Here is a 26,957-nt window from a genome sequence, read left to right on the forward strand (position 1 = left end):
GTACATGTATATATATATTGTAGCCGCACCTCCCCTCACCAATAAAAAAAATTATCTTTTTGAACTACAGATGCCATGACACCAAAGCCACACGCGTGACTTGTATATCTCTATGACCTCACAAAGACATGACCAATGAAGCCTACACCGGTCTGTTCTGAAAACGACAGCGATACATCATGATAATACTTGGGCTAAGTCAATTCGAAGTCACCACGTATGATACAAATATGAGACTAATGCTCAGCAACTCCACGGCCACAAATTTACTGTAGGTTCCATATGAGATTGAAGACAGCGACGAGCCTCATATTCGACAAATTGACACTATGAAAGTACAAGGTGTTTATACATTTTGTGAGCTGCCGTGCCCCATATCCTGACGAGGCTGCCGTAGTGCGACCATCGAACAGTATGGTATGCGTTTGTATTACCGATAGCCGTCACCAGTCCACGAGAAGAACACACCATTGAGGACTTACTCGTTTCGGGAGCTACGTAGGCGTAAGTAGCGTGCATAATGAGCCTTGCATCACCGGACTAGGGTCTGCCCAGCATGACGAGCAATCTTCTAAGAACTAGATGAAGCACCCAAAAACACTACGAAGGAACCTCTGAGTCGCTCGCTCTTCATCAGTCAGCAGCTCACGCGGAACATAAGATGTGCCTAACAAGGCAGGTCAAGGCCTTGTAGTGATCGTGCGTTACGAGACATCAGCGACGCAGCATGCACGCTGTGTATCTGATGAGACATGACTGTGTGGTAGTTGAGATCTGTGATTGATGAGGTGGCCAGGAAGCGTTGTCATTACGCATGACCCGCGTTCAGCACGATGGCATGCTCAAGGACAAAGCCAGCAGAGCTTGCAGTGTTTGGATAAAGAGCAAACACACGCACACACGCGCTGAGAAGGGCCCGAAGCGAGCAAAGATGATTTCACGCAACCATGCAGAAATGTCCGCGACGGCGTAGACGTCACAGGGACTCGACAGGACGATGCAACGTGGACACACCGCATTCGCGTCTCACACCACACCACCGGGGCGCAACTCTCACTGTTGTATCTAAATGACAAGCACCTGAGCTAGACATTCAGCACCAATACGCAAGACCCTGTCTTTGTTGTGCCACGGCAGTTCGACGGGTAGCCTTACATGGTCATGGCTTCCTCTTCGTAGATCCCCACACCCATCAAAGTGAATTACTGGGTGAAACTGATATCACCGAGTAGAGAATTCTCTGAATTTTTCGATTCGCTAATAAAATGGGCATGGATTTTTGGAAGCTCAAATCGACTGCTCTTCAGCAGCATCGGGGCCGGGGCCAAATATCACGTGATCGGATGGCAGGGGTCGTTTGGAAGCCATGGTGGCATTCGGGCCAGCAACCGACGGGCTGGCGGGAGATCCATTTTAGTTGTCCGGCTCGAGCAGGACCGTAATGTCATCGATACTTCGAGAGGCGGCGTAAATTGATAACACCTTGCATGAGATCTTTTAGACCTTGACGCGACTGATATGGCCAAGCAGTGCCTGCGATACAAAGGTCGATGGAACCCTGCCGCCTGAAGTCGATCCATCGGTAGTAGCACTCGGTAACTAACTTTGCAACGATGGTCAGATCAAAGTTCCCGGTCTTGCAGACTGCGCTGTGACCCACAATTGCACACATCGCTCCGCTGACAGAACATCAAGTACCAGCGGGCGCGACTTCATACGTGCTGCTTGGCAAATGAGTCTCCAGCCCCCATAGATATGGGTGGATCGATTGACATTCTCATCGAATAAGGTGATTCTCTTTGTTGCACCCCTGCTCCTGTTCGAGTATCGTCTTCTCTGGACTGCGAACATGCGTTCAAGCATGAGAACGGCAATCGCTGGAGTAGCTGTCCATGTCATCGCATAGGACGAGCAGATGACAGGCAGGGATCCACATTGACTTAAATCTGGTAGACGGCCTGTGGAGGTCGGTAGAGGGTAACCGCGCAGCGGATGGACTGGTTGGCAAGAACAATAATTTTGGCGGCTGAACTGTTTGTCGAGTAAGAATGTCGAACGGTGTCAGCGCTCGCACACCATGGATGGATATACAGCGTCGCCTTTCCAAAGCGAGACGTTGGCATTGGCTTTTCAGTCCATCAGTGTCTGACGAGAGGAAGCTGCTTCCTATTCAACGCGACGGCAAAAGCGGTGAGGTGCTCCCAGACGCGGGGCGCATTGTTTACGCGACATCCCGCGGAGCTGGTCCGCGCATGACACTGGCCTTTGCAATAAGTCAGTCAATATCAGATTGAGCTGATCTCCTCACAGCTCTTATACTCAACTTTGCTTAATTCTCGGCTCGTTCTGGTGAATTTCAGCTGACAATACAGCTCATGTACTGGCAGCTCTGCCGGTCCCGAGTTCGAGTCAATCAATGCTCTCTAGTCGACTCTTCAAGATGCCTCTGACCTCTCTCTCGTGGTTGGTACCACAGCTGTAGCCGACTTGAATGACCATGGCGTATACCTCAGAGTATGCCTCGAGCAGATGTGTCTGATTGATTCTCAGCTCCTGGCCGACTTCTACAAACCACTCCCACCAGCCCAAGCCCATAAGCCAACGCCCACATATCAATGCCATATCAATACCCACATACCAATGCCCACGTATCAATGCCAACGAGCCAACTCCCACAAGCCAACTCCCACAAGCCAACTCCCACAAGCCAACTCCCACAAGCCAACTCCCACAAGCCAACTCCCACAAGCCAACTCCCACAAGCCAACTCCCACAAGCCAACGCCCACGAGCCAACGCCCTCAAGCCCACTTCCGCAAGCCGACTTGCGCGTATCAATGCCCTCAAGACCGACACCCACAAGACCGACCGAGTCCAGCCATTGCACTGACCTCAGCCAGACAACTGTGGCGGTCAATCCTTCGTGAGCATGTTGCTCAGCATGCCCTTTGGTCTGAGAAACCGGCAATGCGTACTGGAAACCGGCAACGCGTACTGGAAACCGGCAACGCGTTACATTTCGGAACAAGGCTGTCCAATGCCTGCGGCGGTGATAGCGTGCTTTGGGACTCGCACGCAGGCACATTCTACCGGGCACAACTTAGCATATCCATTAGAACAGGAAATTTTGACCCACCTTTTCCAACGATTGATCAGCGTCTTGTCGGGCGATCGAAAATTGGATGACGGTGCAGAATTCAAATCAATAAACTCATTTTGACACTGCCCAATCACCAGGGGACTATTCGGAGAGTCTGGCAAAAGAGCCAATGCTCAACATTTGAGCTGAAAGGCAGACGGTGTCTGTGATGATCCTTGCCTCAGATCCCTGCCTCAGTCTAGTGGATGAGGGCTGCTCGTATTGGAAGCGGGAATACCAAGGGCTTCTGGAGCGTATGGGAGTTAATTTGGTCACCCTTAATAATCCGGTCTCCCATGTGTCATGTGAGGGTGGTCTTATAATAGGCATCTCGGCTGAAAGTACCAAATTGTCGGGATTGGCGAGGGACACTCGGTGTCGGATCTTGACGTTGAGGTGCTAGGTGGGTTGCCATTTCCTGCAGTCGATCTCATGCTTTCAAGCCCTCGTGCAATGTCGAGACGACATACCCATCACACGGCTCAACTGGGGGGCCCATAATCTCGCCATGATGGGTTGGTCGCACTACCGGGACCATCTAGGACATTGCTTGATCAATCGTTCTGTAGTCGCGCCCAGCTCCGAGTAGGCTGATGCCAAGCACCTTCGTCTGGTACTGCTCATCCACGTCGGTTCAGGGTGTTCGTGGGATGAGAGGCGGGTCGTCGGATCAATTCGAGCGTTTGCACCATGTGCCGTCGAGATGTTCCACACTTGACAAGTCATCCTTCAGAAGATGTTAGTATACATCCGTCGAAAAGGGTTCACTCACAATTTATCATCCTCGACCTCACAACTCTTCAGCACATATAGTGTGCCACGATAGCTCTTTGTCCATGGCGGAGGGTGTTCGTAGTCTTGTTTGGCACACTGTTTCAATTCTCACATCTCGCGAGATATTGACGGCGTGTGCGTTGATACAAGATGGGCTGCAAGGTGGCAGTCTGTCGTAGTCTGAAACCCGGCGCTCGGCGTGTGCCCGAGGGCATGTCCTACTGGGCACGGTATTAGTGACTGAATCAGGAAACGAACTCTGACTCACCTTTCCAGGTACCGGGCTACAGTCGAACCACCCCTGTAGTATTGACCTGAGGTGGTTGATGGATTGGGCTGGTCGCAAGTTCGGTGTTCGGCGCAGTCTTCAATTGTATTGGGCTGGCCGGGACATAGCTGCAAAGGAAGATTCGCTCGTGTTGTCATGATGAGAAAGAGACGCAAATTCGGTCGGCTTGGTGGCTAGGCTCACAGGTGTCATCCACGCGGGATATAATGATGCGGTTGAGACTCGTGACCCTGGCCCTAGCTGATAGACACGACCGATGGCGAAACATCAACGGGCAACGGAGCTCGATGAGTGCATCCATCGGGAGGTGTAGGGTCTGTATCAGTGAGTAACGAGCACCGGCACCGAAGATCAAAGGCGAGGAACTTATCTTGGGCAGGGGCCTGTGAAAACAGAGGGGTCTTTCCGCATATGATGCTATGCTCAAGATACGGGCTCGCAGACCTATGTCGCGCCCATTCCTCCCTCAGCGATGACGAGCGCTGTATTGCCGGATCTGCTCACAAAAGCTTGTGGTACACCACGCAGAACGGATCGAATGACTTGTTTGGCCCAATGGTAGCACCCAGCTGTAAAGTTCAACGTGCGCTGCATAACGATTTATAATGCGCTTAGGAGAAGAAAACTGGCAAGCTACCAATGGAGACTTCTCGCGCAGTTGTAAGAGGCAGCAGGGAACGCAACGCATGGTTGATTGTGACGCAAAGCATTGTGTCTCAGCCGTTGAGCAACATTCGCTTCATTCACTTATCGTATGACCGCAGGGAGCTGGCGCTGTCGCTGGTCCTGCACGAAGGGGATGAATTATATGCCTGCGATCTGCTGTTGCAAGACAGTCGTATGTCTCTCCAAAGGAATCACTGTCGTCGAAAGCGATGACTCTCTATCCTCTGGAGACAACGACTCTGGAGACAACGACACCATATTTGATAGGGGTAGGAGAATAGCAGAAAGTGACGAGCCTTATGGCAGGTCTGCATGCTCCATGGTCATCTTCTTGGACTGGTCCATGCCGATCGTTGTCTGTCCCGAAAAGCAAAATCTGTCCACCTATCGGATAGACTTCCGGCGTTCTTCTCACTCGTACCCCCCACAGGTGAGGATGCCGATCTCACCATCAAGGTTTCCGACCACTAAGCATATCGCTGCATCCATGTACAACGCATCGTGTGTTCTCGGTCGGTATGTTGGTCGCATGGCTGCCTCCACTTCCCAGAAAGTGGAGTAAGAGCTGGTTCTCGGCTAAGACTGCAATTCAGTCGGCATCGGTGGGTAAGAGGGAAAAAAACGAGGGATCCGGCAATTCCAATTCTCGTCGACTGACACTTCGAACTGGCTAAAGCGAGATACATCGCTTTCATGGCGAAGGTGGTGACGATAGAAGATGCATGCGAGGCTCGTTCAGCTGCACGTCATGTCTCGCAGTGTCTTGGCTAGTGGCCCTGCAATATAGTCAGCATGTGTCTGATAATGAGGGCTACTCACGGTCTTGTTATCTAGTCTCACCCTGCACCTACGATGGACGACACTACCAAGACAGTAAAAGAGTCGTCTTGGGGAGACAAGTCACAACCCTAAACCGACCCAACGCATCTTCCGTCTTGTAGTTTCATGAGGTCGGTTGGTTCCGTCTGTCCCCCAGCCACGATCATGGCTGACGATTAATGGGTGGTGATGGGGCAGAAGCATCGAGCAGGCGTACCTATTTCGACAAAAGTTCAACCACACATAACTTGTGGCCGCGATAACGTGCACCAGTAGCCTTGCTCAAACACTATCAGAACCCCGAGCCATCCAGGATAACGGCGACATGTGCATGGGAAAGGCTCGAGGATGGCGGTGTTCGATAACCAGAGGTCTCGCTGGTGATCTCGCTGGACGCACTGTTTGACAAGCACATGACAGCAGTGGAACCAAAGTTTGTCTCATGAGGATTATTATCGGTGTGACTGACAGGTAGTTGTATAACCCTGGAGTGCTGAATTGGGGCTATTGTATAGACCTGGCCGGTCGTAACATTGGGAGTTTCAGCACTGTCCGACGGTATGCGGCTGACAAAGGACTTACCTGCAGGATGCCTCACTTGCACTCTGGTGGTCAAAGAAGCTAGTCAGAAGTCCCATTGTTAGCTCCACTCGACAAGGCAAATCGATACAGCACTCACCAAAGGATTCTCGCCAGTCAAGGCTCAGGCTCTGGCCCGCAGGCACGAAGACGGGTACAGTGGAGTGAACCGCTAGTGGGTAGAGGGGGCCAGGTGACTCGGTGGCTTCTGTGTGCACCGAGGATGTCAGTCACAGCGAATGCTGAGGGTCAAGGAGAAGGGACTCATGACTCTGTTGCATGGGTATCCGTCAGATACAATGAGGAAGATACTTATTTCGACAGAGAACCGAGGGAGGGAGGCCATATTTATAGGTCTTTTGACTGGTCTTGTTACCGCCTGCTTTGTATTGCCGCGGTAAAGTATTTTCTGTCTGCAGCTTTTTGGGGGCATTGTTTTCGAGGGTATCGAAGTAACCCGTGCAAAGTCAGTCCTGTTGAACCTCGACTTACAGGGCTGACGGGCTATGCAAAAGTCAACAAGCAGATGAAAAGTGAATGGTCATGGTCAGAGTGAATCATGCCTTCAAGTCAATTTCTGGAATTTTAACATAATAATAAAATTTTAAATTTTATTTTTTTTTTAATGTTTAATTTAATTATTATTGTGTCTGAAGAGCGTTGATCAACGATCAACCTTGTCTCAACGACCTTATTTTCAACAGTTGAACACGATGGGCAGCGATCATCGCTCGACTGCGACAGCATGCACCTTTATCACCATCATCTGCACTTCAGGATTGGCTGTTGATTCAAAACAGAGGCCGGCGATCATGCTGTGTTCTGAGTAAGTCGCTTCACTTGTTGATGATCGAATCTTCAGGGTCTAAGCCATCGCCCACTCAAAAGATTTCCACTGAGTGTACTGCAGCCATGCTGCATTGATTGTGGTGCTACAGCTCTTATTTTGACCCGCCTGGGACAACAAACATCGATGATTGAGACCATCAGTCGGACTTCGGCCAATGCTAGCCAAAGAGCCTTTTATGTTGGAATTCCAGATCTACTGAGATCAATGGTCAAGGGGCGCCCAGTGACTACGATTCTATACCTGATGTCTGTCTATGCTGCTTTTCGGGACTGATATTACAGAATGTAGAAATGCGATTATCACACTATCCATTGGTACAGATATGGCGATCGACAACCAGAGTCTTCTTGAATGTATTATGACAAGACAAAATACATAGAACAAATCTGAATGCAAAAAGCGCTAGGAACGCAAATATCTCCCAGGTGCATTCACAAGCTTTCTGAAGTACTTGGTCTCCCCCACATAGAGAATCGAGCTGTTTGAATTTCCAGCAACCCTAAGCCATTGCGGATTCTCGCATTTCATGTCCGTTTTGGCACGAAGAGGTCGCTGCAGGTATATTGGAGGCTGCGACAAAACCTCGCCAGCACAGGCAATTTCAAATATGGGACAGTTCAAGAAGGGGGGCGGTCCAGAGAGGCTCATGGCCACCTGATGCTGGGTGAGGGAAATTTGATAGTGTATGGTCACCCCTATTCCCAGCAGCCATTTCAGGGATTGGTCAGGCAGAGTGGTGATTGCCCTGGAGAGTCGGTGCAAATCGCTTGTCTCTAAGTTGGTCCATTAATCGCCGTATGAATTTTCGTCGAGCTTGGATTCACACGAAGGAAAAAACACCTAGAGGCATAGATTAGATGATACTCGCGAAGATCGGCTTGAGCGACTTACGCAGCCGAAACATAGATTTCTCCACAGACAGGTCCTGTGGAGGCAGTTCCACACAATCATGGGTTTTTGCAGTCATTTTAGCTTCCACACTTGATTCAACGGTAATTCTTGTGATGAGGAAGGGTGGGGAGAAAGGACGATGAATTTATAATTTCAAGTGACAAGATAGAATAGATGAGGAAGAGTAAGGCCTAGCATACAAAGCAGGATGGAGATTTTGAAAACACTCGTTATCAGTCCCAGACCCCTGAAGACCTATCCCATATACAGCTTGGTAGGTTGTGAGGATCTCACGTATCGTTTGGTGAGGAGCGTGTCTTCCAAATGAATAAACAACATTAAGAAAGCTATAGTCGACTCTAGATACAAGACGTAGGGCGAGGAAGCAAAAGGAATATAGCTTCCTCGCGTTCAGGGGAACCCAGATGCGCCATGTGGGCCCGTTTCCTCCGTTAGCGTGTCCGCTTCGTGTATATCCCTGACATAGGTGCGAGGAATATCTTGACCGGTCCTGGGAGCTCTTGAGATCCTAGAATGCTCGCTCAAGATCCCAGGATCAAATTTGTATTTTCGGGGATCCATGTGCGGTATCCTCGGGATAGGCCCTTTGATTTCAAAATCGAATCCTTCAAGCCATACAGCAACACCTCGAGTATCATGCATTCCAGTTCGCTCAAAAGTGGCTTCCGAAGAAGTCTCTGATGAATGGGTGGACGTGTCCGGAGGAATTAGAGCTACACACATTCTTCACATTTTTGGCGAAAAACAAGACCAACGTGCAGCTCAGTACCTTCCATCAAGCCACTAGCGCCCTACTGAAACTAAAGGGCCCGGTTTCCGCGATCCGCCATGCCGCTATCCATCGCCTGATCCAGGATCGTGAATCGCTCCTACAGATAAACCGTGTTGCCATTGAACTTGTGACGGCTATCAGTGGATCTTCACACTCTGAGAAGCCTTGCCGTCTCTTTAACTTCTTAAAGACTAGACTTCCGAAATCAGACCAGCTTCCGGAGCAGCCTTTTAAATCCAAAAGATCTCTGCGAAGACGTCGCTACGGGAAATGTAGCCACAGCTCACGCTGCTACCTAGATCTACCAACAGGGTCTTACAATGGGTTGAAGGACTTTTCACCCTGGAAGTTGAACGTTTCCTGCATGCTGTATTTTGATGATATTAGCTAGAACTCATCGTGCTCTGTCATATCTGAAGTGAATAAATATACCTGAAATAAAGCTGGCTATGTCTACTGGTTCTCAACACGAAACCGGAGCAATGGTCCATAGGTCATGAATGAGAAGAATCATCGCAAATCCTGCCAGACACACGCCAGGCCGTCATAAGTGCCTTTGACTTTCGTCTTTGTGGTGGGCACCACCTCCGTCAAAATCATCTACTGTGATCGCGATCGTGTCTGAGGGGTGATGATGGTGGCTCCTTATGCCCTAGAGTGGAAGAACAGTGTGAAATGAGATGTAAAATGGGTTCCTGCCCGACCTTTAAGTTGAGGCTGCCTGGTGCATCTTTAAGCGTATTCAAGAAGAATGCAACAAAATTTCAACTTGTTTCCACCATACTCTTGTCAGATGAGTGCAACACTGAATTATTTGTACCTTTGGCACAATCCGGGCGTCTCAAAGAAAAACCAGTGGTGTCATAATTTTATCAGTGTTGATGTTTAAAATGTCCAATGTGACTTGAAAGAATGGAATCCTTTTGAATCGACGGCCTGTTACGTACATGATGAGATCAAGGGCTGTTTAAATATATAGGACAAGAGCTACGACGACTGTCAAACATTACGGAGTTGATTGATTGACTGGGAAACTTCCACTGAAGACAGCCGGTAATCGTCTTTCGCAGACTGCCAGATTATCTTCTGAGGCTGCGTTTTCATTTCCGCCGGAATAGCGAAACATGACTGATCAATCTCTGCAGCCTTTTGCGTACTGTATTGCCCATAGGCCTTAACCGGGCCTTGGTCTCCTCGGGTCCCTAGGTCTTCTCCTCGGTTTCCTCCACGTTTTCCTCCTTGGTTTCCTCCTTGGTCTGCACCCTGGTTTGCTTCCACCACATAGAGGCGTAGCGGCCCTTCAAATTGAGGAGTTCCTGATGAGTACCTCGCTCAACCACTTGACCGTCGTGAAAGACTAGAATGGAATTCGCACCTGTCACCGTGCTAAGCCGATGAGCAACAACGAGTATGGTCCGATCATGAGCAAGATTTGCAAGGGATTTCTGCACGTGTTCTTCGGTGTTCGTATCGAGCGAGGCCGTGGCTTCGTCTAGCAAGATGATCTTTGCTCCTTTCAGTATCGTGCGAGCAATGGCCACGCGCTGCCTCTCACCACCGCTCAGGCAGAGTCCTCGTTCGCCAACCATGGTGGCATATCCGTCGGAAAACCCCAGGATTGTGTCGTGTATACCGGCGGCACGACAAGCCTCGTATACGTCTTCTTCTGTCGCATCCTGGTGAGCGTATTTCAAATTATACATCACCGTTTCATTGAAGAGCACTGCATCCTGTGGTACGACTCCGATATGCCTGCGAAGAGAATCGATTGATATGTGGCGTACGTTTTGTCCGTCAATGAAGATGCCGCCCGCCTGCAGATTGTAAAATCGAAAGAGAAGCCGAAATACGGTTGATTTGCCTTGGCCAGACTCGCCCACCAAGGCAGTCGTAGTCCCGGCTGCACAATGGAAAGAAACTCCGTTTACGGCATTTTTCTTGCCACCGTATGAGAACGTGGCATTTTCCAACCGGATCTCACCCCTGCATGTAATGAGCGGAAGAGCCTGGGGACTATCTACAACGGCGGGTTGCTGTTGGAGCAGCTTTAATGTTCTTTCTGAATTCATCAGGAGTGTCTGGACCGACTGAGAGACACCAGCGGCAAAGTTCAAAGAACTGCGTAGTTGCAACAGGTACGTCGTCAAGCTCATGAATTGGCCAACGGACAGGTGCCCTTGCGACACTCGATGCGCTGTCATGAGACAAATGGCCAAAAAGCTGATCATAAAGAAAGCAAGCTGATAATTATCCGACAGCGCTCGATACAGCGAGTATCGATACTCGGCGATCTGGCGGGTTTCAATGGCATTGCAGTAGCGCTTTGCCTCGTACTGTTCCGCATTGTAGTATTTCACTGTCTCGTATAGTTTCAGTGATGCATTCCTGTAGCCGAATGTCAGTACTGTATTTCGAAGCGCCGTAGTCCCGACACTTACTTGACTGAGGATTCTTCCCGGTAAGCGACGACCGTTCGTCTTTGGAGCTTGCTTTCCCCCTTGGCCAGGCGTGCAGTCAAACAGATGTAGCCGAATATCAAGATACATAACATGAGACTCGTGTATTTGTCAAAGAGGATCCAAAAACAGCCCACTGCGATGCCGAAATCAACGAATGTAGGTATGATCCGGAATGTTACCAATTCTAAAAACGCAGTGATCGCTTCCCCGTCTTTCATAGCCGACAACAGGTCCTCATTTTGCTTGCCTAGATGAAAGTCCAAGCTTAGATCGTGTACGTGTTTGAAAGTAGCGGTGGAGAGCTGCATGGAACAATGACGCCTGACATGGTCCCAGAGAATGGAATGCAGGGATTTCAGCAGTCCTTTTTCGCCTTGGAGCCAGATGTAGATAATGTACCGCAGAATATCCCGGTAGGAATTATTTGAGACGTCAAGGAGTCTTGCAAACATGGCCTCCGTCTGAGAGGGGATGAGAATGTTGACGATACGCTGGAAAGCCATGAGAGCGAAGCAGAGACAGGCAACAAGCTGTAGATGACGTGACTTTGAGGGCCACATGTATGGAATCAGGGCTTTGTAGCTCGTGAAACATTTCCGCCAGCCAACCGACGGTGTCCGTTTCGTGTTTTCGGTTTTCTGCTGCGAATGTACAATTTCAACGTCCTCGGCCCGTTCGCTTTGTTCATGGCTCTGGGTACGCTCTGCATTGATGGAAGAGCCACGGGGATGCGTTTGATGCACCGATCCGCTGGCCTTTCTATTATTGACTTTCGAGGTATACAGTAATCGATAGAGAATGATCAGAAAGCACAGTGTAATGACTCGAACGGCTTCGAAGATCAAATTGTCCGCCGCGGTTTCGATGAATTCCGAAAACCAGCTGCCATTCCCTGTGAGTGCGTCCGACTTCGTAGGAACCAATGTCTTGGTCGACCGAAAAGCCTTGAATGTAGCAATTTCAAATGGAATAGCAATCAGCCAGCAAAAGAGATGCGCCACCGTCGGGGGTGCGTTATTGTAAATCAGAACAATCAGCTTGGTTGCGTAAAGGACGGAAATGCTCAGTCTGTAGATCTGCTCTCATGGTCAGTCGGTTGTCATTGATTCCGAAAAGTGTGTGCCAGTCAAGAACTTACTATAATCAAGTATACATGCCCTTGCTTCCTGGGAAGTTGCAAAGTAGCCAGCAAAGAGGCACATCCTTCTGTGAGGGATGTCGCGAACAGCAGCGAAGAGAGCCCAGCGAAAAGCCGCTTCACAGCCCGGGAATCCTCCTGCTTCTGTTCAGGGTCTCCTGCATCAGTAGAATCCTGGAGCGGTGCTACTCCTTTCAGAGCTTGATATCGCTTGAACAGTATTGAAAAAGAACAAGCGGCGAAGATGGAGATCAGAAAAATGATACCGCATGAATGAAACAACTCCAGTGACTCAAAAAGCACGCGAGCGTCCATGGCAGCTGAAACTTTCGCGAATGTTTCATAAAAACCAAAGTAATTATGATCACGCGAAGAGGACTGCGTCAACCTTGCAGGTTTAGAAAAGCTGATGTCAAGTTATCGGACAATTGGGCCAAGTGGAGTGATGAAATTGTAGCGACTTGGCTTGTGACTTAAGCGGACGCGTTGGTGAGGTGAGATGAATGGGTTGAAAGTAGACAAGAAATCGGATGGTAGAAACGGACAAGATCTTGGGGAAAGGTGGGAATAACACTGCGTAATTTACTACGAAAGGAATATATTACCCCCGGCAGAACTTGTAGTCCATACAGCTGGTCCCGACCATATACGCTTGTAAATTACGGCCTCATTTTGCTAAAGTCGTTGTCCAAGGCTATGCGAGTTTGAGTAACAGGGGACGAGCGCCCTAGGCCGACCTGCGAAGTGCAAAAACCACATTAAGCTACATGAGTAGGTTCGTCTCAGAATTGACTGTCCATGAGCTCAGCACCCAAAGCAGAACTCTGATATCGCTCCAAAGCATGGGGTTTCACTTCTGGACAATTGAATACGAGGCACGAGGCTGGGCCAAATGAAGGCTCCTGACCAATAGTCTGTATCTAACTCGGAAGAGTGGACCGCGTTAGCTGCTGGGGCCTGGGATTCCTTCCAGCTTGGCAATGAAGAAACAGGCTAATTCTAACTTGGTTAGCCAGGATGATGATCCTGCTTTATTATCTCGAGTGAGTTCGCCACGGGGCGCTTCTGCATGGCAAACCGTACAACCCCCGTTTGTCTCCACAAGCGAGAGCTCCAACCCTTCTGTACTCCATCTCTGCCATGCGCCGCCGGCCTTTCCTTCCGTCTTCAGCGAAGGCTTTTGCTCCTCGTGACAAACCGTATATTGTGCTCAATCCAAAGTATTCGGACTCACTGGCGAAAGTTCTTAGACAGGCAAAGCCGGAAGATTACACCATGCGCAAGCGAAAAGACTCTTCCAGACAGGCAACACTGCTGAGTATACTACTAGCACCCGACACTGCTATATGGACAATCTGTGAGACCGATTTGTTTCAAGTTTTATACCAAGCCGGACAGGAATATGGGCCGTCTCAAGCAAGCCTTACAGAGACCCGCTATATCCAAGCGCATGTCGTACATGTTGACACAATATCACGGAATGAGATGAGCTTTAAATTGACTTCCGAAACTATCCAAAGCTTGATCGAATTCTACGACATTAATATTTCATGCCATTTGAGCTCCTCCATTTCCAATGAGCCTCAGAAATCAACGGCCCCTTACCACAAAGATCCAAAGCAGGCATTTGTTCGAAAGATCAACGGATTTGTATTCTGTACTCCCGTTTCGGCCTTCGAGAGCCTGAAGAGTGATGGAACTGGGACTCTTCTTGGGAGACAAGCAATGGCGGCGCGTGAAGCTATAGAACGTCTGTTAGTGTCTGTAATAGCTACGCAGCAAGAGGGCAGTCTTCCGCAGCAAGCGGGCAGTCTTCCGCAGCAAGCGGGCAGTCTTCCGCAGCAAGAGGGCAGTCTTCCGCAGCAAGAGGGCAGTCTTCCGCAGCAAGAGGGCAGACTTTCGCAGCAGAAAGAGGGTCTGTTGCCGACCCAAGAAAGAGGACAGATTGGTTCTTTCAATAGCCATTCCTCTTTCGAGCCCTGGAGCATCGAGGAAGTTTTGCCTAATATGACCATCCCCTACCGCCCTCTTGCTCACACGGTATATACCGACCAGAGCTCCTCGCTCGGAGCAGTCTGGGGACCCCTTCCGCTTTTATCTAGAGATGAGCAGCAGTTTCCTGCACCTTATGCCCAGTTTTCATCGCGCTCTTCACTGCTTCAATGGCCGTCGACAATTGCAGGAGAGACTGGGGATACGGAGGAATTCGACGAGTCCGGAAGGCATTTCATGTCGGGCTAGAGGTAGGGCCGCTAGGACTGCTGTAGAGAACATAAAGACATTAGAAATGTATTCCAGACAATTGGTTTAGAATTAATCATTGCAGAAGCTTGCTGCGCTTCCTTGAATATGAGCTCTGACCTTTCATCAGCGACGTCAATCGAGTCTACTGATATTCAGTGCTGATTATTTTTCCTGGTTTCAACGCGGGCTGGCCCGATAATCATCGTTGGTCACACCGAATTTGATGTGCTTTGTTCAAGTTTCATCTGGCCAGTGACCTCTGAATTGGTTCCCGCCTCTACCAAAAAGACCCGAGGTGCCTCGTCAAGCAACCCCGACCCCGTGATTCCATGACCGCATACCAGGCGATTTCGATGCGAATCGGCGACTTCGAGGCGATACACCCGGCGGCTAAGCAGGGGCTAGTTTGTGATGTACTGCGGTAATACATTCGGACGGAGTGCGATACGTCATTCATTTCGTGCGAAAGAAGCTCTTGAAACCCTAAGGATGAGAATATCAGTGAAGGGATAAAATAGCTCAATACAGAACGTGAGGTGTTGCTTATTGTTCCAAGTAGAGCAGACCAGCTCAATAAACTGGCCGCAGCTGCCGGTGTGTCGAGCTCGAAGGAGTAGAAGGGGTACCCGAAGACACCTAGTCATTCTGACCTAGCAGAAATATCCATTCATGAATTAATTGTGCTCAATTTGAGCCTTCGGTCTTCTCAAGATGCGCGAGCTCGGCGGTCGTCGAAAGTAAGCTCAGATAGGGCAACGTGGAGCGTGCAAGCATTTGGATGAAGCGCTAGACCAGGCAGTTAGCTTTCCGTGGTTGAGCGAAAGAAATTGCTTCTGGGGAAGTAAGATACGTACCATGTGAATCAAAGCAGGACGGAGCGCCCTAACAGAGGAAAGCTGTGGCAATCAACCAGGCCAGATACAATCCAGCCATGAATCATACAAAGACCAGGCTTGCATTTCTGAGTGCATACCATTCTGAGCCGGTGAGAGAGAGAAGGATCACGGCTACCTCGAGAACCAGGGCTCACTGCTCACAGACAAAATTTGAAATCACTTGGTCGTAGGCGACCGGGCCCAGCATCTCACGCCCAGACAATGTCGATAGTCGTCAAGCTAAACCATCGATATAACGTCAATATCGTGACACAGTAGAGTATTGGCAGATAATCTGTGAAGATGACATTGTGTGGAGGAAGAGATCCTGGGATGGTAGGGGGTGGATGTAGGGAAGTAATGGGTGGTAGGAACATGTCCGGGCTCGCAGGCGCTACTTCTTTTCCATTCCTTTCCTGGAGACCACCATCGCTCCTTCATAATCTACGTCCCAATTTGTCGGTCAACATGATTTCTTCCCTTGTGGGATCGAATGGTTATGGTTCATGAATATGCACTGCTCATTCCAAGTCACGCCACAACTTCGACGCTTCAATTTACCTCTTGCCTACAGTTGCAACCTCCCGGCCATGCATCATGCTGATTCTCGGTGGTATACCTATATTCCTCTGCACCACTCGTCATGTATATTCTAGCTGACAATCAGACTATTGTATCAAGTTTTTATCTTTCTCGGCCCTCGCATCAATTCAGACGAGCCCCCTGATCGAACCTACTCGGACACCATGCTCGAAACTCAATGCAACCCCAGATGAGACTGTGAATCGACGAAAAGATTCTCTGATGATTGAGAGTCATACCCGCCTTATGCAGTTGGTTGGTTAATACTGATGACGTGCGGTGGACTGGTGTTTGTCAAGGGCCGGTTCCGTCAGGTTATAAGAGACGCTCCTTCGCTGTGGAGTTTGCTCTACTGTCTTTCTCGAGCTCCTTTCTAGTCGAGCCTACTCCGACAAGGACTTGCTGAGCCAACCATGAACCAACGGCAGAACGCTGAGATCAAAGGTGCCTCGGCTTGAATTACTTCATCTTGCTAGACGGGTGGGAGGTGGACCGAGATCGCGAACGATTTGAACACACCCTCAGTCGGTGGAATTGCCGGCATATACAGATGTTGGACCCTCGACACGAAATTTTGGTGGCTACACATGAGTCATATGAGAAACTTCAAAGTCTATAGAACTCGGGTACTATGTGATGGGACGTTTTCAAAAGTCTTTCTCGACTCCGAGAATCACAAGCAGCATTAATTCCCTACCATGTGTTTCATATAGCCATATGTGAAAGTCAACATATGCAACCTATCTTAAAGGCGAGGAGGAGCTTGAAGTGGAAGATAAAGCCATAGGTATACTATATACAGAGGACAAGGTCTTTCATTGAAGGGCTATTTTGACCCTGATTCTCTCCATCCAAGTAAGAGAGCGAATTTTCTCATCATGTCCTTCCGAACATCCTAGCATAGTGCGTAGTGCCACGGCTTTATCCCTGATTTTACAGTCGCTAGGATTTATCCCCAATTCCTGCTGAGATTTCACCCAGGTGAGGAGGCCATCTCAACGTCGGGAAATCTCCCTTTTGTTCGCTTCGTGGGCGTATGCACCATAGTGTGTATTCGAAGAATCAAGGTTCAGAAAGCTGGCAAAGTTCTGTTAGAGCTATCGGGCCAGTCCTGCCCAGTCGAATGGCATACCTGAACTGTTTGCGAAGGCGAGTCAAATGGATGTTCCAATTTAGCTGGTGTGAGGGCAAACAAGACACTGCCAGATGCGATCAGTGAGTATAAAGCCGCTAGGTGAGAAGTTCAATTTACAGGACTGAAAAGAAAGAGAAGAGAAACTTCGCTCAGACCAGCGTTCTGGCCCTTGCTTTTGGCATCTTCTTTTCCGGAGGGCCGAGATAGTCATTACTCTGTAGCCGGGCTCGCCGTTAAAGCAAAACACAAGCCATGCAAGTTCAATTGTCATATTTCAGCTGACCGTTTGAGCTTTGAGCTGATGAATATGATATCGATTCTTTCAAAGGGCATATTCAAGCCTGATACTAAAAATTCGGTACTGCGCAGTCAATCTAGGCGTAAAGCCCGCAGTTGGTAAATATCTATTTGAACAGATACAGTACGCATTTTCAAGAGTCTAGGCCATAACAGCCTCAGCCGAACCCGACTGACCAGTCGGGGCATAAGATCCAAGAAAGGAAGGTGCCACTCCAAAAGACCGGGGAGCCTGTAAAGGAATGCCCGACGTGGGAAACCGCGCCGTCTCCCTCATATCTGGTATCACCACGCCACTGCCTATCTACCACCATTATTGGACACTGATAGGAACATCCATTTCCTGTTCTAGAGCAGTGGGCCCAGAATCACTCTCGAACTTTGGTTCATATCCCCACTACGCGCACGAACCTGCTCGGGCAAGGCAATGGGTACTAGGAACGCTTTCGGTCATGCATGAGACCATGTCTGTGGGTGGATCCGTAAATCTTTACCTATTGAACAGGTACCTTGATACCAAGGAACCGATTCCGCCAAGCAGATGCACCTTACCTGTTCCGCTTCCGATGCTCATCATGTGGACGGACTAGTGAGATAGTGTCACTGTGGTCAATCGGCCCGCGTTGCTGACACACAGGTTGACAACATGACACTATGCGGTTCAGGTGCTTCAAATTTTGACCAGTCAAGCACAGGGGTCCATCAGTTTGCCGAGAAGCTGTCTTGGGCCTATCCCACCTTGGGAAGTGGAGAATGTGATTCCGGGCGTAGACTCTGGGTGACTCAGCCTCGGTGATTTGAGCCGTAGCTGACCCTATCAGTCCCAAGAGAAAGCATTGTGGGTCTTCTTTCGAAACAAATCGTATGGGGCTGCTTTGGTAGACTAGCGATGCAGCCTAAGCCTGTGCACAAGTCACCGGTTAGGTCTCCCTTCCCTCCTGGAAGGCCCCAACTCACCCAGACTTTTCAACTTCAGGTGGTAGCAATACTCACCTGCAAGCTCTCCTTGCTCATTCCGTGTGTACAGCTTTGCTGTTCAGTAATCCTTTCCAAATGGTCCTTCGGCACTTCACGTCGCACCGAGACGTGATCCAAGACGAGGCAGTCGACACGCCTCACGCCAATCTAACTCCTGATGGCTCCGAAACAGGCGAAAGTGGCCAGGTATGGCTAAATGTGAAGTTTATGCTGAAGCACTGTGCTTATGACAGGATGACTAGAGGCCTGCCCCGCGACCCGGCCCGCTACCTTCCTCAAGCATCACCGATTCAAAAGCGCACCATGCAGGGAGTCACACGGCTGGTAGAGGTATGTTGAGCCCCCGAGTTGCTGTCACTCGTTTGTTCAAGCTCTCTCTAGGACCATCAGACAGCACCAACACCACCACGCACAGATCGCGTGACAATGAGCAAGGTATCTTCTCCATCAGCTGAAACTCGGTTCTTCAGTTGCAATTTGCCTCATCTACTAAGCCCAGGCATTTTTAGGTCTTTGGCTTTCACATGAGACAGAGAAAACCAGCACGCGTGGTGAGGAAGGCCGCATTTGCACTGAAATAAGCGGCGGCTCACAGGTGCTGAATGGCGATGCGAAAATATGGCCACAGGCAGGTGCGAGTCGGACTCATACAATCACAGGGGGGGCAATAACACGTGGAAGCGTTCTTATCAATGGTGATATGGATCACGATACGTTCATGAAGATTTTTGGTCGGTCCCGCTGAGGTCAGCCTTTGTGGGATGGAATATTCACGGTATTCAGCAAATGACAGCTATTCCATAAATTGGAGAGACTGGCACATCCCTCAAGCTTCACTGGTAGATGATGCACATATACTCCGATTCTCTGGACAGACTAGCGCCTCCGGAAGTTCTGTTTAGGAGTCCAGCTCAAAACAATGTAGCCTCCATGTCTTTTTCATCCTCAACATGTTCCGTCATATTCATAGAGATTATTTCATAAATGTCGTTACTCACAACTCCATCAGCTGAATGGTACATAGCGCTTGCAGGAGCCATCTCCGACCAACACCACAAAGCAGGCAAGTCAGTATCTTTCTCGGCCTCGAACGCCACCTCGATAATTTTGGCTGCGACAGATCGTATCAATCCTGCGGTAATTTTGAAATCCCATTGACTGAGAAAACCGACCAAGGATCAATATTTCATGAGCCAAGAACGGCAAAGCGAAATCATCCCGCTTGTTCCTTGCCATAAATTTCCAAGGATGGCTAGTGGCATTTTTACCCAAAGCAGTATAGCGTAAAATGCATACCCTCCTTCAACGGGATGCTTTCCACCAGTCTTGACCTGATCTTACTTTTGTGGAGGTTTTCCAAAGACGCATCACCATTGGAACAGACTTTACCTCCACTTGACTTTCTGTCGGCTAAGACCATCAGATCTACTACTCCACCCGAGTACGGCCTTTGCGTCTGTTTGTGCATACAAGGCGACGGCGGAGGCGGAAATTCTCGAGCCGTTCAACCGTCTTTGGGCGTGCCTCTACCTCACCCACTTGACTCTACGAAGGTTTCAGAGGGCTGGATAAATTTCCTTCTGCCATCTCAACAATAAATTAGAAGACGGGTTGTGATGGGATGAAAGCTACATTGTCACTATCAGGTTTGGTATTCTCCATACAGAGGCTTTTCTTTCCCGAAAATTACAATAGTCAAACCCACAAACAATCTCCCCAAAGACTGAAAGCTCTTATTGGTGACTGCGGAGTTCCTCTCACTAGGTTGTTTCCAAGAAAGTGAGGCGTCTAATTAGTATTGGTCAAATCAAAGGTGCTTTGGGAAACATATGACACCTTGGAACAGAGCATTGACCGCATAAGGGTCCATTTTCTTCGTTCGTTCGAACAGCGTTGTGAAACCAGATGAAACCAAACAGAGCAAAGAAATGGTGGCTATCGCTACGTTGAACTCGTCACTCAACGAAGGCTGCAGGCTAGTATAAAGTGCCTACTGACACACGGAATTTCCCTTTTCAGCAAATATAGAAAGTCGTTTGGGAGAAACATACTGTATCTTTCCCACGTCTTGATTAATTCAGGCAATGATACAATTCATTCCATATGTAGTTCTCTGCACTATCTCCACGTTGGCTTGAATCTGTCCACAGCCTCCTGCGCCCCATGAAGCCTTTTGAATTCTTGATAATCAAACAATCTGGTTTCCAATTCTTTGGCTGTTTCTACTATGGCCAAAACTTGGGCGGTCTCTAGAGTGCATCTGCGATAGTAGATAGCCTCCAACCTCTTCACCTTCATCTTTTGTACTTCTTCGGGGGGTGAATGACAAAGCTCCGTAAAATATTGCAGAAAATTGCTCCAAAATGATGCTTCGTGATGGGGAAGACTTTGGTCCGACCCAGAGCTGAATGTGTCCATCATTTCGGGCCTGTTGTACCCGGAAACTTCCAGGAAAGCAGTCTCTCCATGAAGAGGATCTAGCCGCTCGATGGGTTTGTCTGCGATCTCGTCCTGGAACATCAGTCTGCGTCGGCTTTCGTCTGCGATCGCTTGAGCATACCTGCGGCGCCCTGAAGCATACATTCATCAATGAGGACATAATGGGTCTTCGACTAGGATCGCTTAGAAAATTTATCACGATGGTTGATAGATTGGATTTGGCCTCAACTTCTCAGACCTGGCCAGGGTGCCCCATTTAAATAGCAGTAGAATGCAAGCCATGCCCAGGGGCCTGCACCTGCTATCACACGTTCTGTGCTAGCCTAGACCCCCGTGCCTATCTCTCCAAGATTTTGTTTCGTTCTAAGCCTTTTTGGTTTAATGCCGGATTTCTGAGTCAGCTGCTTGGGATAGCCAAGTCGTCCCGGCAGTAACGAACTCCTTGCTTCACATATCGACCATGGCGAGTCTCCGCAACCCACCAGTCACGGCGGAGGGTCTGCTGCGAGACCTTTTATTTCAAATGGAGCATATGCTAGATTTTCTGGAAACGGATCTTACGCCTGCCATTATAGGACCGAAAGTAACCAAAGACAGTCCATGTGTTGTCGATCTCATTTCAGCCGGTGCAAGCTCCAGCAGATGGATCCTTCGGCTACGAACTATCCTTGAATGGTCGTCTCTTGCATCGGAAGAGGAGCATTGGCTTCAAGCACATGAAATGGAACTGGCGCCTCCAGGGAGTCACATCCAAGGCGTCTGGCTGATGCCGTCGTTTCTTCGTCATCTAGGTCGCTCAAACGATCACAATGCCCGCAGTGATCTCCAGCAGGGCAGGAAGCTGAGGCGAATGGAAGTGAAACTCGGTACTGGGATTGCGCTTGTACTAGCTCCCGTGATGCCTACCTTTCGGCGACTGTCCCTTGCGGAAGAAGCCAAATTTATTCAGCTTTTAGTGTCGGACTACCCAAGCATACTTTGCGAGACTCAAAGACTTCGGAATTTAAAAATGAAGTATCAAACATTGGTAAGTCAATTTGGCCTTGGTTGTGTCTAGTAGCTGATTTCGTCCCGATCAAGGTCACCCACCCGAGCCTTTCGTCATGCTAGGACATGAAGCGCCTAAACCATCATGAACTCGAAGACCTCTGAGCCCAGCATGTCATACCCCATTGGATCGCCACTGTTCCCTTGCCAGACAAAACATCCCCCGGCAGGCATTTCTATCTCCATTCTGATCGTTCCTTTCACGAAAAGGATTTCATGTGGCTGCAGCTTCCGCACAACTGGTCGCGTCACCAGGGTTGCCTCTCTTGGTAAATCGAGGGGATAAAGTTTGAAGACCACCTTAGCTTCGTCGCCCCGGGCAAGGTCTCGAAACGCCGATACCGCTTCACGCGACGGGTGCGCCAGTCGAGTGCCCCACGTGGAGTGGTCCTCGGTGGAGTGAACAATCACGGGTCCCTGGCGGAGAAGAAAATCGACGTCACCGATGGCCTCCGTGATTTTATTGGCGAACTGCAATCCGTCAGTCTCACCCGATCCATCTTGCGAGCACACCTACTGCGTTGTTTTCATCGGCCCCATGTCGCATAAAGCGCTTGCATGTGTTTGGGTCTCCTCGCCCATAGACGAGGGGATCCCTTTCGACTCTTGGTCTCGAGTGCAGACCTCGCTTCACTTCAGCGCTCATGTCGGGACCCTCCGAGGAAGCCGAAAATACAACGAAGCCTGTTATCTCCATGTCCGATGTAGGCTGTTCGCCTTGGTGAGGCGATATATTCGGAGGTGTTGTCATGTTGGCGGTGCTCTTTTGTCAAAACAGTCTAGCTTGATTGGGAATACGAAAACGAAGTTTTGTCAGTAATGAAAGGCAGCATGCATAGAGGGAGAGGTCTATGGCTTTATATATTCTGATTGATTGAGCAAGGTGAACGTAGGCAGGCAATTATAATAATCCTCGGTTCTCCAAGGGAAGCTCAGCCCAGTCAGATAATAATAGCGTGTATCCTATGGGCATTTTGTCTATCCTGAGCTACGTGTGCCTGTACTCGCGGTCTGGGATAAGTGCCTGAAGTTACTTCAATCTAGCTATGCGATCAAGCCTCCAAATCAACATCGTCCCATCTGACCTACATGTTAGACTACTTGTTATCCCCTAAGTTTGTGGAATACATGAGCCCAGCTTCTAGGCACGGCTTTGCATAAACCGTGTCGGATGAAATACTCTCTGACAAAATCGAGCTATTCAATTTGGGTCGGTAGAAACTGATGCAAATGTATGATTGGCGAAAGTCCTCATCAAAGAAGTCTCTTGCTCCGTACCAGGATGAAAGAAATCTCATTCGCCGCTGCTAGGGACAGTCATGCATTTCTCTGACGTAGAAAACTTCTCAGCCACTTTTTCAAGGTAGTACCTAGCCTCTCGAGCCCTTTCCCCTGTACAGATTGTTTCTAGTCCTTGCCTGAGTGTATTCATACAATTCATAGCATAATGCTTTCCTAAGCCTCGCATATACCAAGAGTAACCTTTGAAATGCTTGTTTTCGATCAAAGAACAGAAAATCCCCAACGCACATGTCGCAGAATCAATGCATTTCTCTGCAGCGGATTGTGTGTCGGATGTGATATCCCCGTCCAGGTAACTCTCAAAAGACGGAAAGTGAGCTGACTGGAGCAGATACTGAATGCAGTATCGCAATATACCCAGCTTAACTTTACACAGCTCTCCTTGCGAGTCGGAAGAATAAGGTCCTGCATAAAACTGGTTGCAGTCGTTCTCGATGCGCGACAGCTCACTCACAACTCCAGGTAGGCTCCATGATGATAAGAAGCCGTATTTCTTGCTTGCGTCGATAATGTCCGATATCGTGAGAACCCGAGACTGAAGCACGGTGAAGTCCATTACCGACAGAGATGAGTCTTCAAAGCTCATGGGCAGGTGCTGCATCTCCAAAGATTCCTTCCAATCGATACCAGCCATAAGGTATAGATTTTGAGAGACCTCTTGATCACAGGGGTCACTGTGTAGCTGGCCATTCATGAAGAGAAGCATTTTCAGGGCGATCCAGAGAGTTTTATTTTCCTCGCAAGCCATTGATTGAGTGGGGCGTCGGTGATAGCTTGTGGAGGTTGCCATTTGGTAAGCGGTGTGAAGATCTCTTGATACGTCTATCCCGCGGTGAACACGGCCATAGATTACGAGTACAAAAGCCTTCAGTGCGGCCGTCGATGGTTCAAAAGGTGGATTGTTGAGAGACAAACAATCCCAAGCAGCCTTCTCATACGCCATCGACAGCCTATCAAACAAACAAGCCCTCTCAGGGACTTCCTCCGCTCGGCATGCCAATGCCAAGATAGCGAACAGCAAGGACAGCCACGAGAGAGGCGCTCCGTCAGGATTCTGGCGGAAGCTCCTATACTCGTCCTCGAATTGGACAAAGGAAAAGGTACAAAATAGCTGTCTTGCCGTCAGTCATCGCACTTCCCGAGAATCAAGAAAAATTACCGGAAAGACGAATGCGAAGTATCGTGCCTTCAGTTTGTCAATCATTTCCCAGCCGGGCAAGGCATTGAGCGGCTCTTTGAATGTCACACAGTCTGACGTTTGATTGGCGTCATCCTCTTCGCGGTCGCTGAAGTCCAAACTGGGGGTGTGGCTTAGCTCCGATAAGGTAGTCACGGTGCTGGCCGTGGAAGGCGAGCCGACAGTATCACTTGGCCCATTTCGGATTCTCAGCGGTCCATTTATATCACAAGCGGTTGAAAGCTGATGAGTCGCCATCTTGTTAGAACCAAGATTTTTTGTCGATGTAAATTCGCACGCGTTCTCAATACTGCGAGCAATGCATGTTTCGCATGGTTTACCTTGACCGATGCAGCGGATTTTTCTTTTTCGGCACGGCAGGCAAGCGACCTTTTGTCTAGGTTGAATGAGAATCTTGCGTTTATTCTTATCATGTGGGATCTTCATTTCCTGGTAGCTTTTCTTGGAGAGCGCTGGCCTTGCTGGTAGGTCTTGTCTCAAAGACCGAGTAGTGCGGTATTGAAGCAATTATTAAAGAGTGATGTTCTTTGAATCCGGCTGGGGCCCAGGATTTTTATGATACAAGCCAGTGACTCATGACAGGGGTGAGCAAGACCCAATCTCGACGGGGTGAACTGCAGTTAAGCCTGGCCAAGAATAGAATCCCATATCAATCTTACTTCGGCGGTGGTGGAGGGGCGCCCGGCTTCTTGACGCCTGTTGTATCGTATGCGCCACGTCTGGAAGTCTTAGCTTGATTCAAAGTCCTCGGTTCATGGGCTAAACTTACCCCAGATTAGACATTGGGTCTTGCTTCAACGCCATATTATTCTTCCGCGTGTGAAAAATGTTTGAAAAGATTAGAATGATCTGACGTGTTCGCGTTGCGCAATTGGAAAGAATCTAATACTTTCAGATTCCTGCTGCCCACTCAAGATGTGGGCATTTATAGAATAAAGGAACAGCTGATAGTGGCAACTCTAAATTCAAATTGACAAATCAGATGTGGGTAATGTCTTACTTTGGAGTGGGAAATCACAAAGAAGAGAACGAATTAGAAAAAAAGCTGATTTGTTCTGCTTCTTCAATTGACTCTGTGTCCAGCACCATCTTGCGTCTATCTCATTGGCCAGTCCTCCGAGCAAGGTTGCAATGAAGTTACTAGGTGGGTCTTGTCTGCGAAGGAAATGTTTTACGAAAGAACCAATTATCGGAAAGGAGTTTCACGACGTTTTGCTAAATTCTTGGATTCGGTAGAACCGAACTAACGACGCATAAAACAAAAGCATTTGGAAAGTTGTTCAAGTCCACCTTCCCGATCTACCAGTTCAATATCAGAGGTTGAAAACTCGACCCGCCATTGCTCAATTACACCGTTCGGGTTTCGGACAGGATTCAATCGCTCCAAGACTGCCTTCTTGAACCAGCGGCCTCCCACGATCGCATCATACCCACCCTTGTATGTCGTCATGTCGTAGAACAAATCGCACTGAATCATAACCTCCCGCTGGGCGGCCAATATGATATGAGTGAACCGGCCTAGCAGGGTGCTCTTGAACTTTTCATCCTCAAGATGTTGGCATAGAAGGGCTTGGAAAGCCTTTCCCAGGTTGCCGTTCATTGTGTAATAGGCTGACCGAGTGATCATTATATCGTAGAGATAGCAGGCTGGAATGAAGTGTGTTTCAACAAAGACGTATTTGTCCAAGCATGCCTCTTTCAATTCATCCGAGGGCTCCATGTAGTGGCCTTTTTCATCGTACCAAGTAACAACTAATGGAATTCAGCATTGCTTTGGCTGCATCTTGTGCTAAACTCACTGTGGGAAAAATCTTTGAATAGCGCTTGTGGATCCATCTGAGGGTTAATAGAAAGCATGAAGACTCACCGGGCAGCTTTGGGTTTTATAATCATCGTCCAGTGGCATTGGGTGCGGCAATCCGACATTGAAAATCAAAAATCAATTCCAATAATATCGTTCCAATGGCTCGAACCTCCCCGGGTCATTCTCACCCATAAGCATTTCTTTCAGAGATCACCACCATCAATGCCAAGATACATCAAAGCACCCAAACAGCGAATCCAGGTAGTCCCGAAAGTTTTCATCGTCTCCACTATAAACCGCCTGGATCAGTTCTAACGAGAAAATCATTTTTCAGCTATTAGTTCAGTTGCAATGGACATTCTGATTGACACATTGCAGCCTAGCTAGCAATTGCGGCGTCCAGGACTTTTTACGGAAGTGAAATACAAGTCATCCACACTCTATGCAGTTACACTGCCCACTTGGATGGCCATTTATCAATTCATTGTGCAAATCACTTCTTAGTGTCTACCCACCACTAAGTCTCGGAGCAACGACGGAACAGGCCGGCCTGGCTCCGGATGCCAGGCATTTCTCACAACTAAAATTCCAAGGCTGCTTAACATCGACACTGACAGAACCTCCCTTACTGGCGTAAATAATCAGCCTGAAGTTATAATT

At 48.9% G+C, this 26,957-nt stretch overlaps 7 protein-coding genes across 7 annotated transcripts; 4 read left to right on the forward strand and 3 right to left on the reverse strand.

Annotated features, from left to right (window-relative positions):
* Window positions 1-8,707: 8,707 nt before the first annotated feature.
* N7520_009661 (uncharacterized protein) lies at window positions 8,708-9,190 on the forward strand (the record flags this gene model as incomplete). Its single annotated transcript, XM_057143595.1, has 1 exon — window positions 8,708-9,190. The coding sequence occupies one exon, from the start codon at window positions 8,708-8,710 to the stop codon at window positions 9,188-9,190; it is 483 nt and encodes a 160-aa protein (XP_056992883.1).
* Window positions 9,191-10,001: 811 nt separating this feature from the next.
* Window positions 10,002-12,711, reverse strand: N7520_009662 (ABC transporter integral membrane type 1; the record flags this gene model as incomplete). The annotated part of the gene is made up of 3 exons (XM_057143596.1): window positions 10,002-11,184; window positions 11,238-12,334; window positions 12,397-12,711. 3 exons carry the CDS (start codon window positions 12,709-12,711, stop codon window positions 10,002-10,004), a joined length of 2,595 nt encoding a protein of 864 aa, XP_056992884.1.
* Window positions 12,712-13,536: 825 nt separating this feature from the next.
* N7520_009663 (uncharacterized protein) lies at window positions 13,537-14,637 on the forward strand (the record flags this gene model as incomplete). Its single annotated transcript, XM_057143597.1, has 1 exon — window positions 13,537-14,637. One exon carries the CDS (start codon window positions 13,537-13,539, stop codon window positions 14,635-14,637), a length of 1,101 nt encoding a protein of 366 aa, XP_056992885.1.
* A 3,945-nt stretch (window positions 14,638-18,582) lies between these two features.
* On the forward strand, window positions 18,583-19,252 carry N7520_009664 (uncharacterized protein; the record flags this gene model as incomplete). Its single annotated transcript, XM_057143598.1, has 3 exons — window positions 18,583-18,837; window positions 18,889-18,942; window positions 19,007-19,252. 3 exons carry the CDS (start codon window positions 18,583-18,585, stop codon window positions 19,250-19,252), a joined length of 555 nt encoding a protein of 184 aa, XP_056992886.1.
* A 2,154-nt stretch (window positions 19,253-21,406) lies between these two features.
* N7520_009665 (uncharacterized protein) lies at window positions 21,407-22,003 on the forward strand (the record flags this gene model as incomplete). The annotated part of the gene is made up of 1 exon (XM_057143599.1): window positions 21,407-22,003. The coding sequence occupies one exon, from the start codon at window positions 21,407-21,409 to the stop codon at window positions 22,001-22,003; it is 597 nt and encodes a 198-aa protein (XP_056992887.1).
* Window positions 22,004-22,068: 65 nt separating this feature from the next.
* N7520_009666 (fungal specific transcription factor domain-containing protein) lies at window positions 22,069-24,730 on the reverse strand (the record flags this gene model as incomplete). Its single annotated transcript, XM_057143600.1, has 5 exons — window positions 22,069-22,464; window positions 22,511-22,756; window positions 23,272-23,297; window positions 23,524-24,406; window positions 24,455-24,730. The coding sequence occupies 5 exons, from the start codon at window positions 24,728-24,730 to the stop codon at window positions 22,069-22,071; spliced, it is 1,827 nt and encodes a 608-aa protein (XP_056992888.1).
* Window positions 24,731-25,736: 1,006 nt separating this feature from the next.
* Window positions 25,737-26,093, reverse strand: N7520_009667 (uncharacterized protein; the record flags this gene model as incomplete). Its single annotated transcript, XM_057143601.1, has 1 exon — window positions 25,737-26,093. The coding sequence occupies one exon, from the start codon at window positions 26,091-26,093 to the stop codon at window positions 25,737-25,739; it is 357 nt and encodes a 118-aa protein (XP_056992889.1).
* Between the last annotated feature and the right edge of the window lie 864 nt (window positions 26,094-26,957).

Source organism: Penicillium odoratum (genome assembly GCF_028828045.1).
Source record: "Penicillium odoratum strain IBT 22623 chromosome Unknown utg000006l_segment0_segment0, whole genome shotgun sequence".
In the NCBI taxonomy this organism is placed as follows: domain Eukaryota; kingdom Fungi; phylum Ascomycota; class Eurotiomycetes; order Eurotiales; family Aspergillaceae; genus Penicillium; species Penicillium odoratum.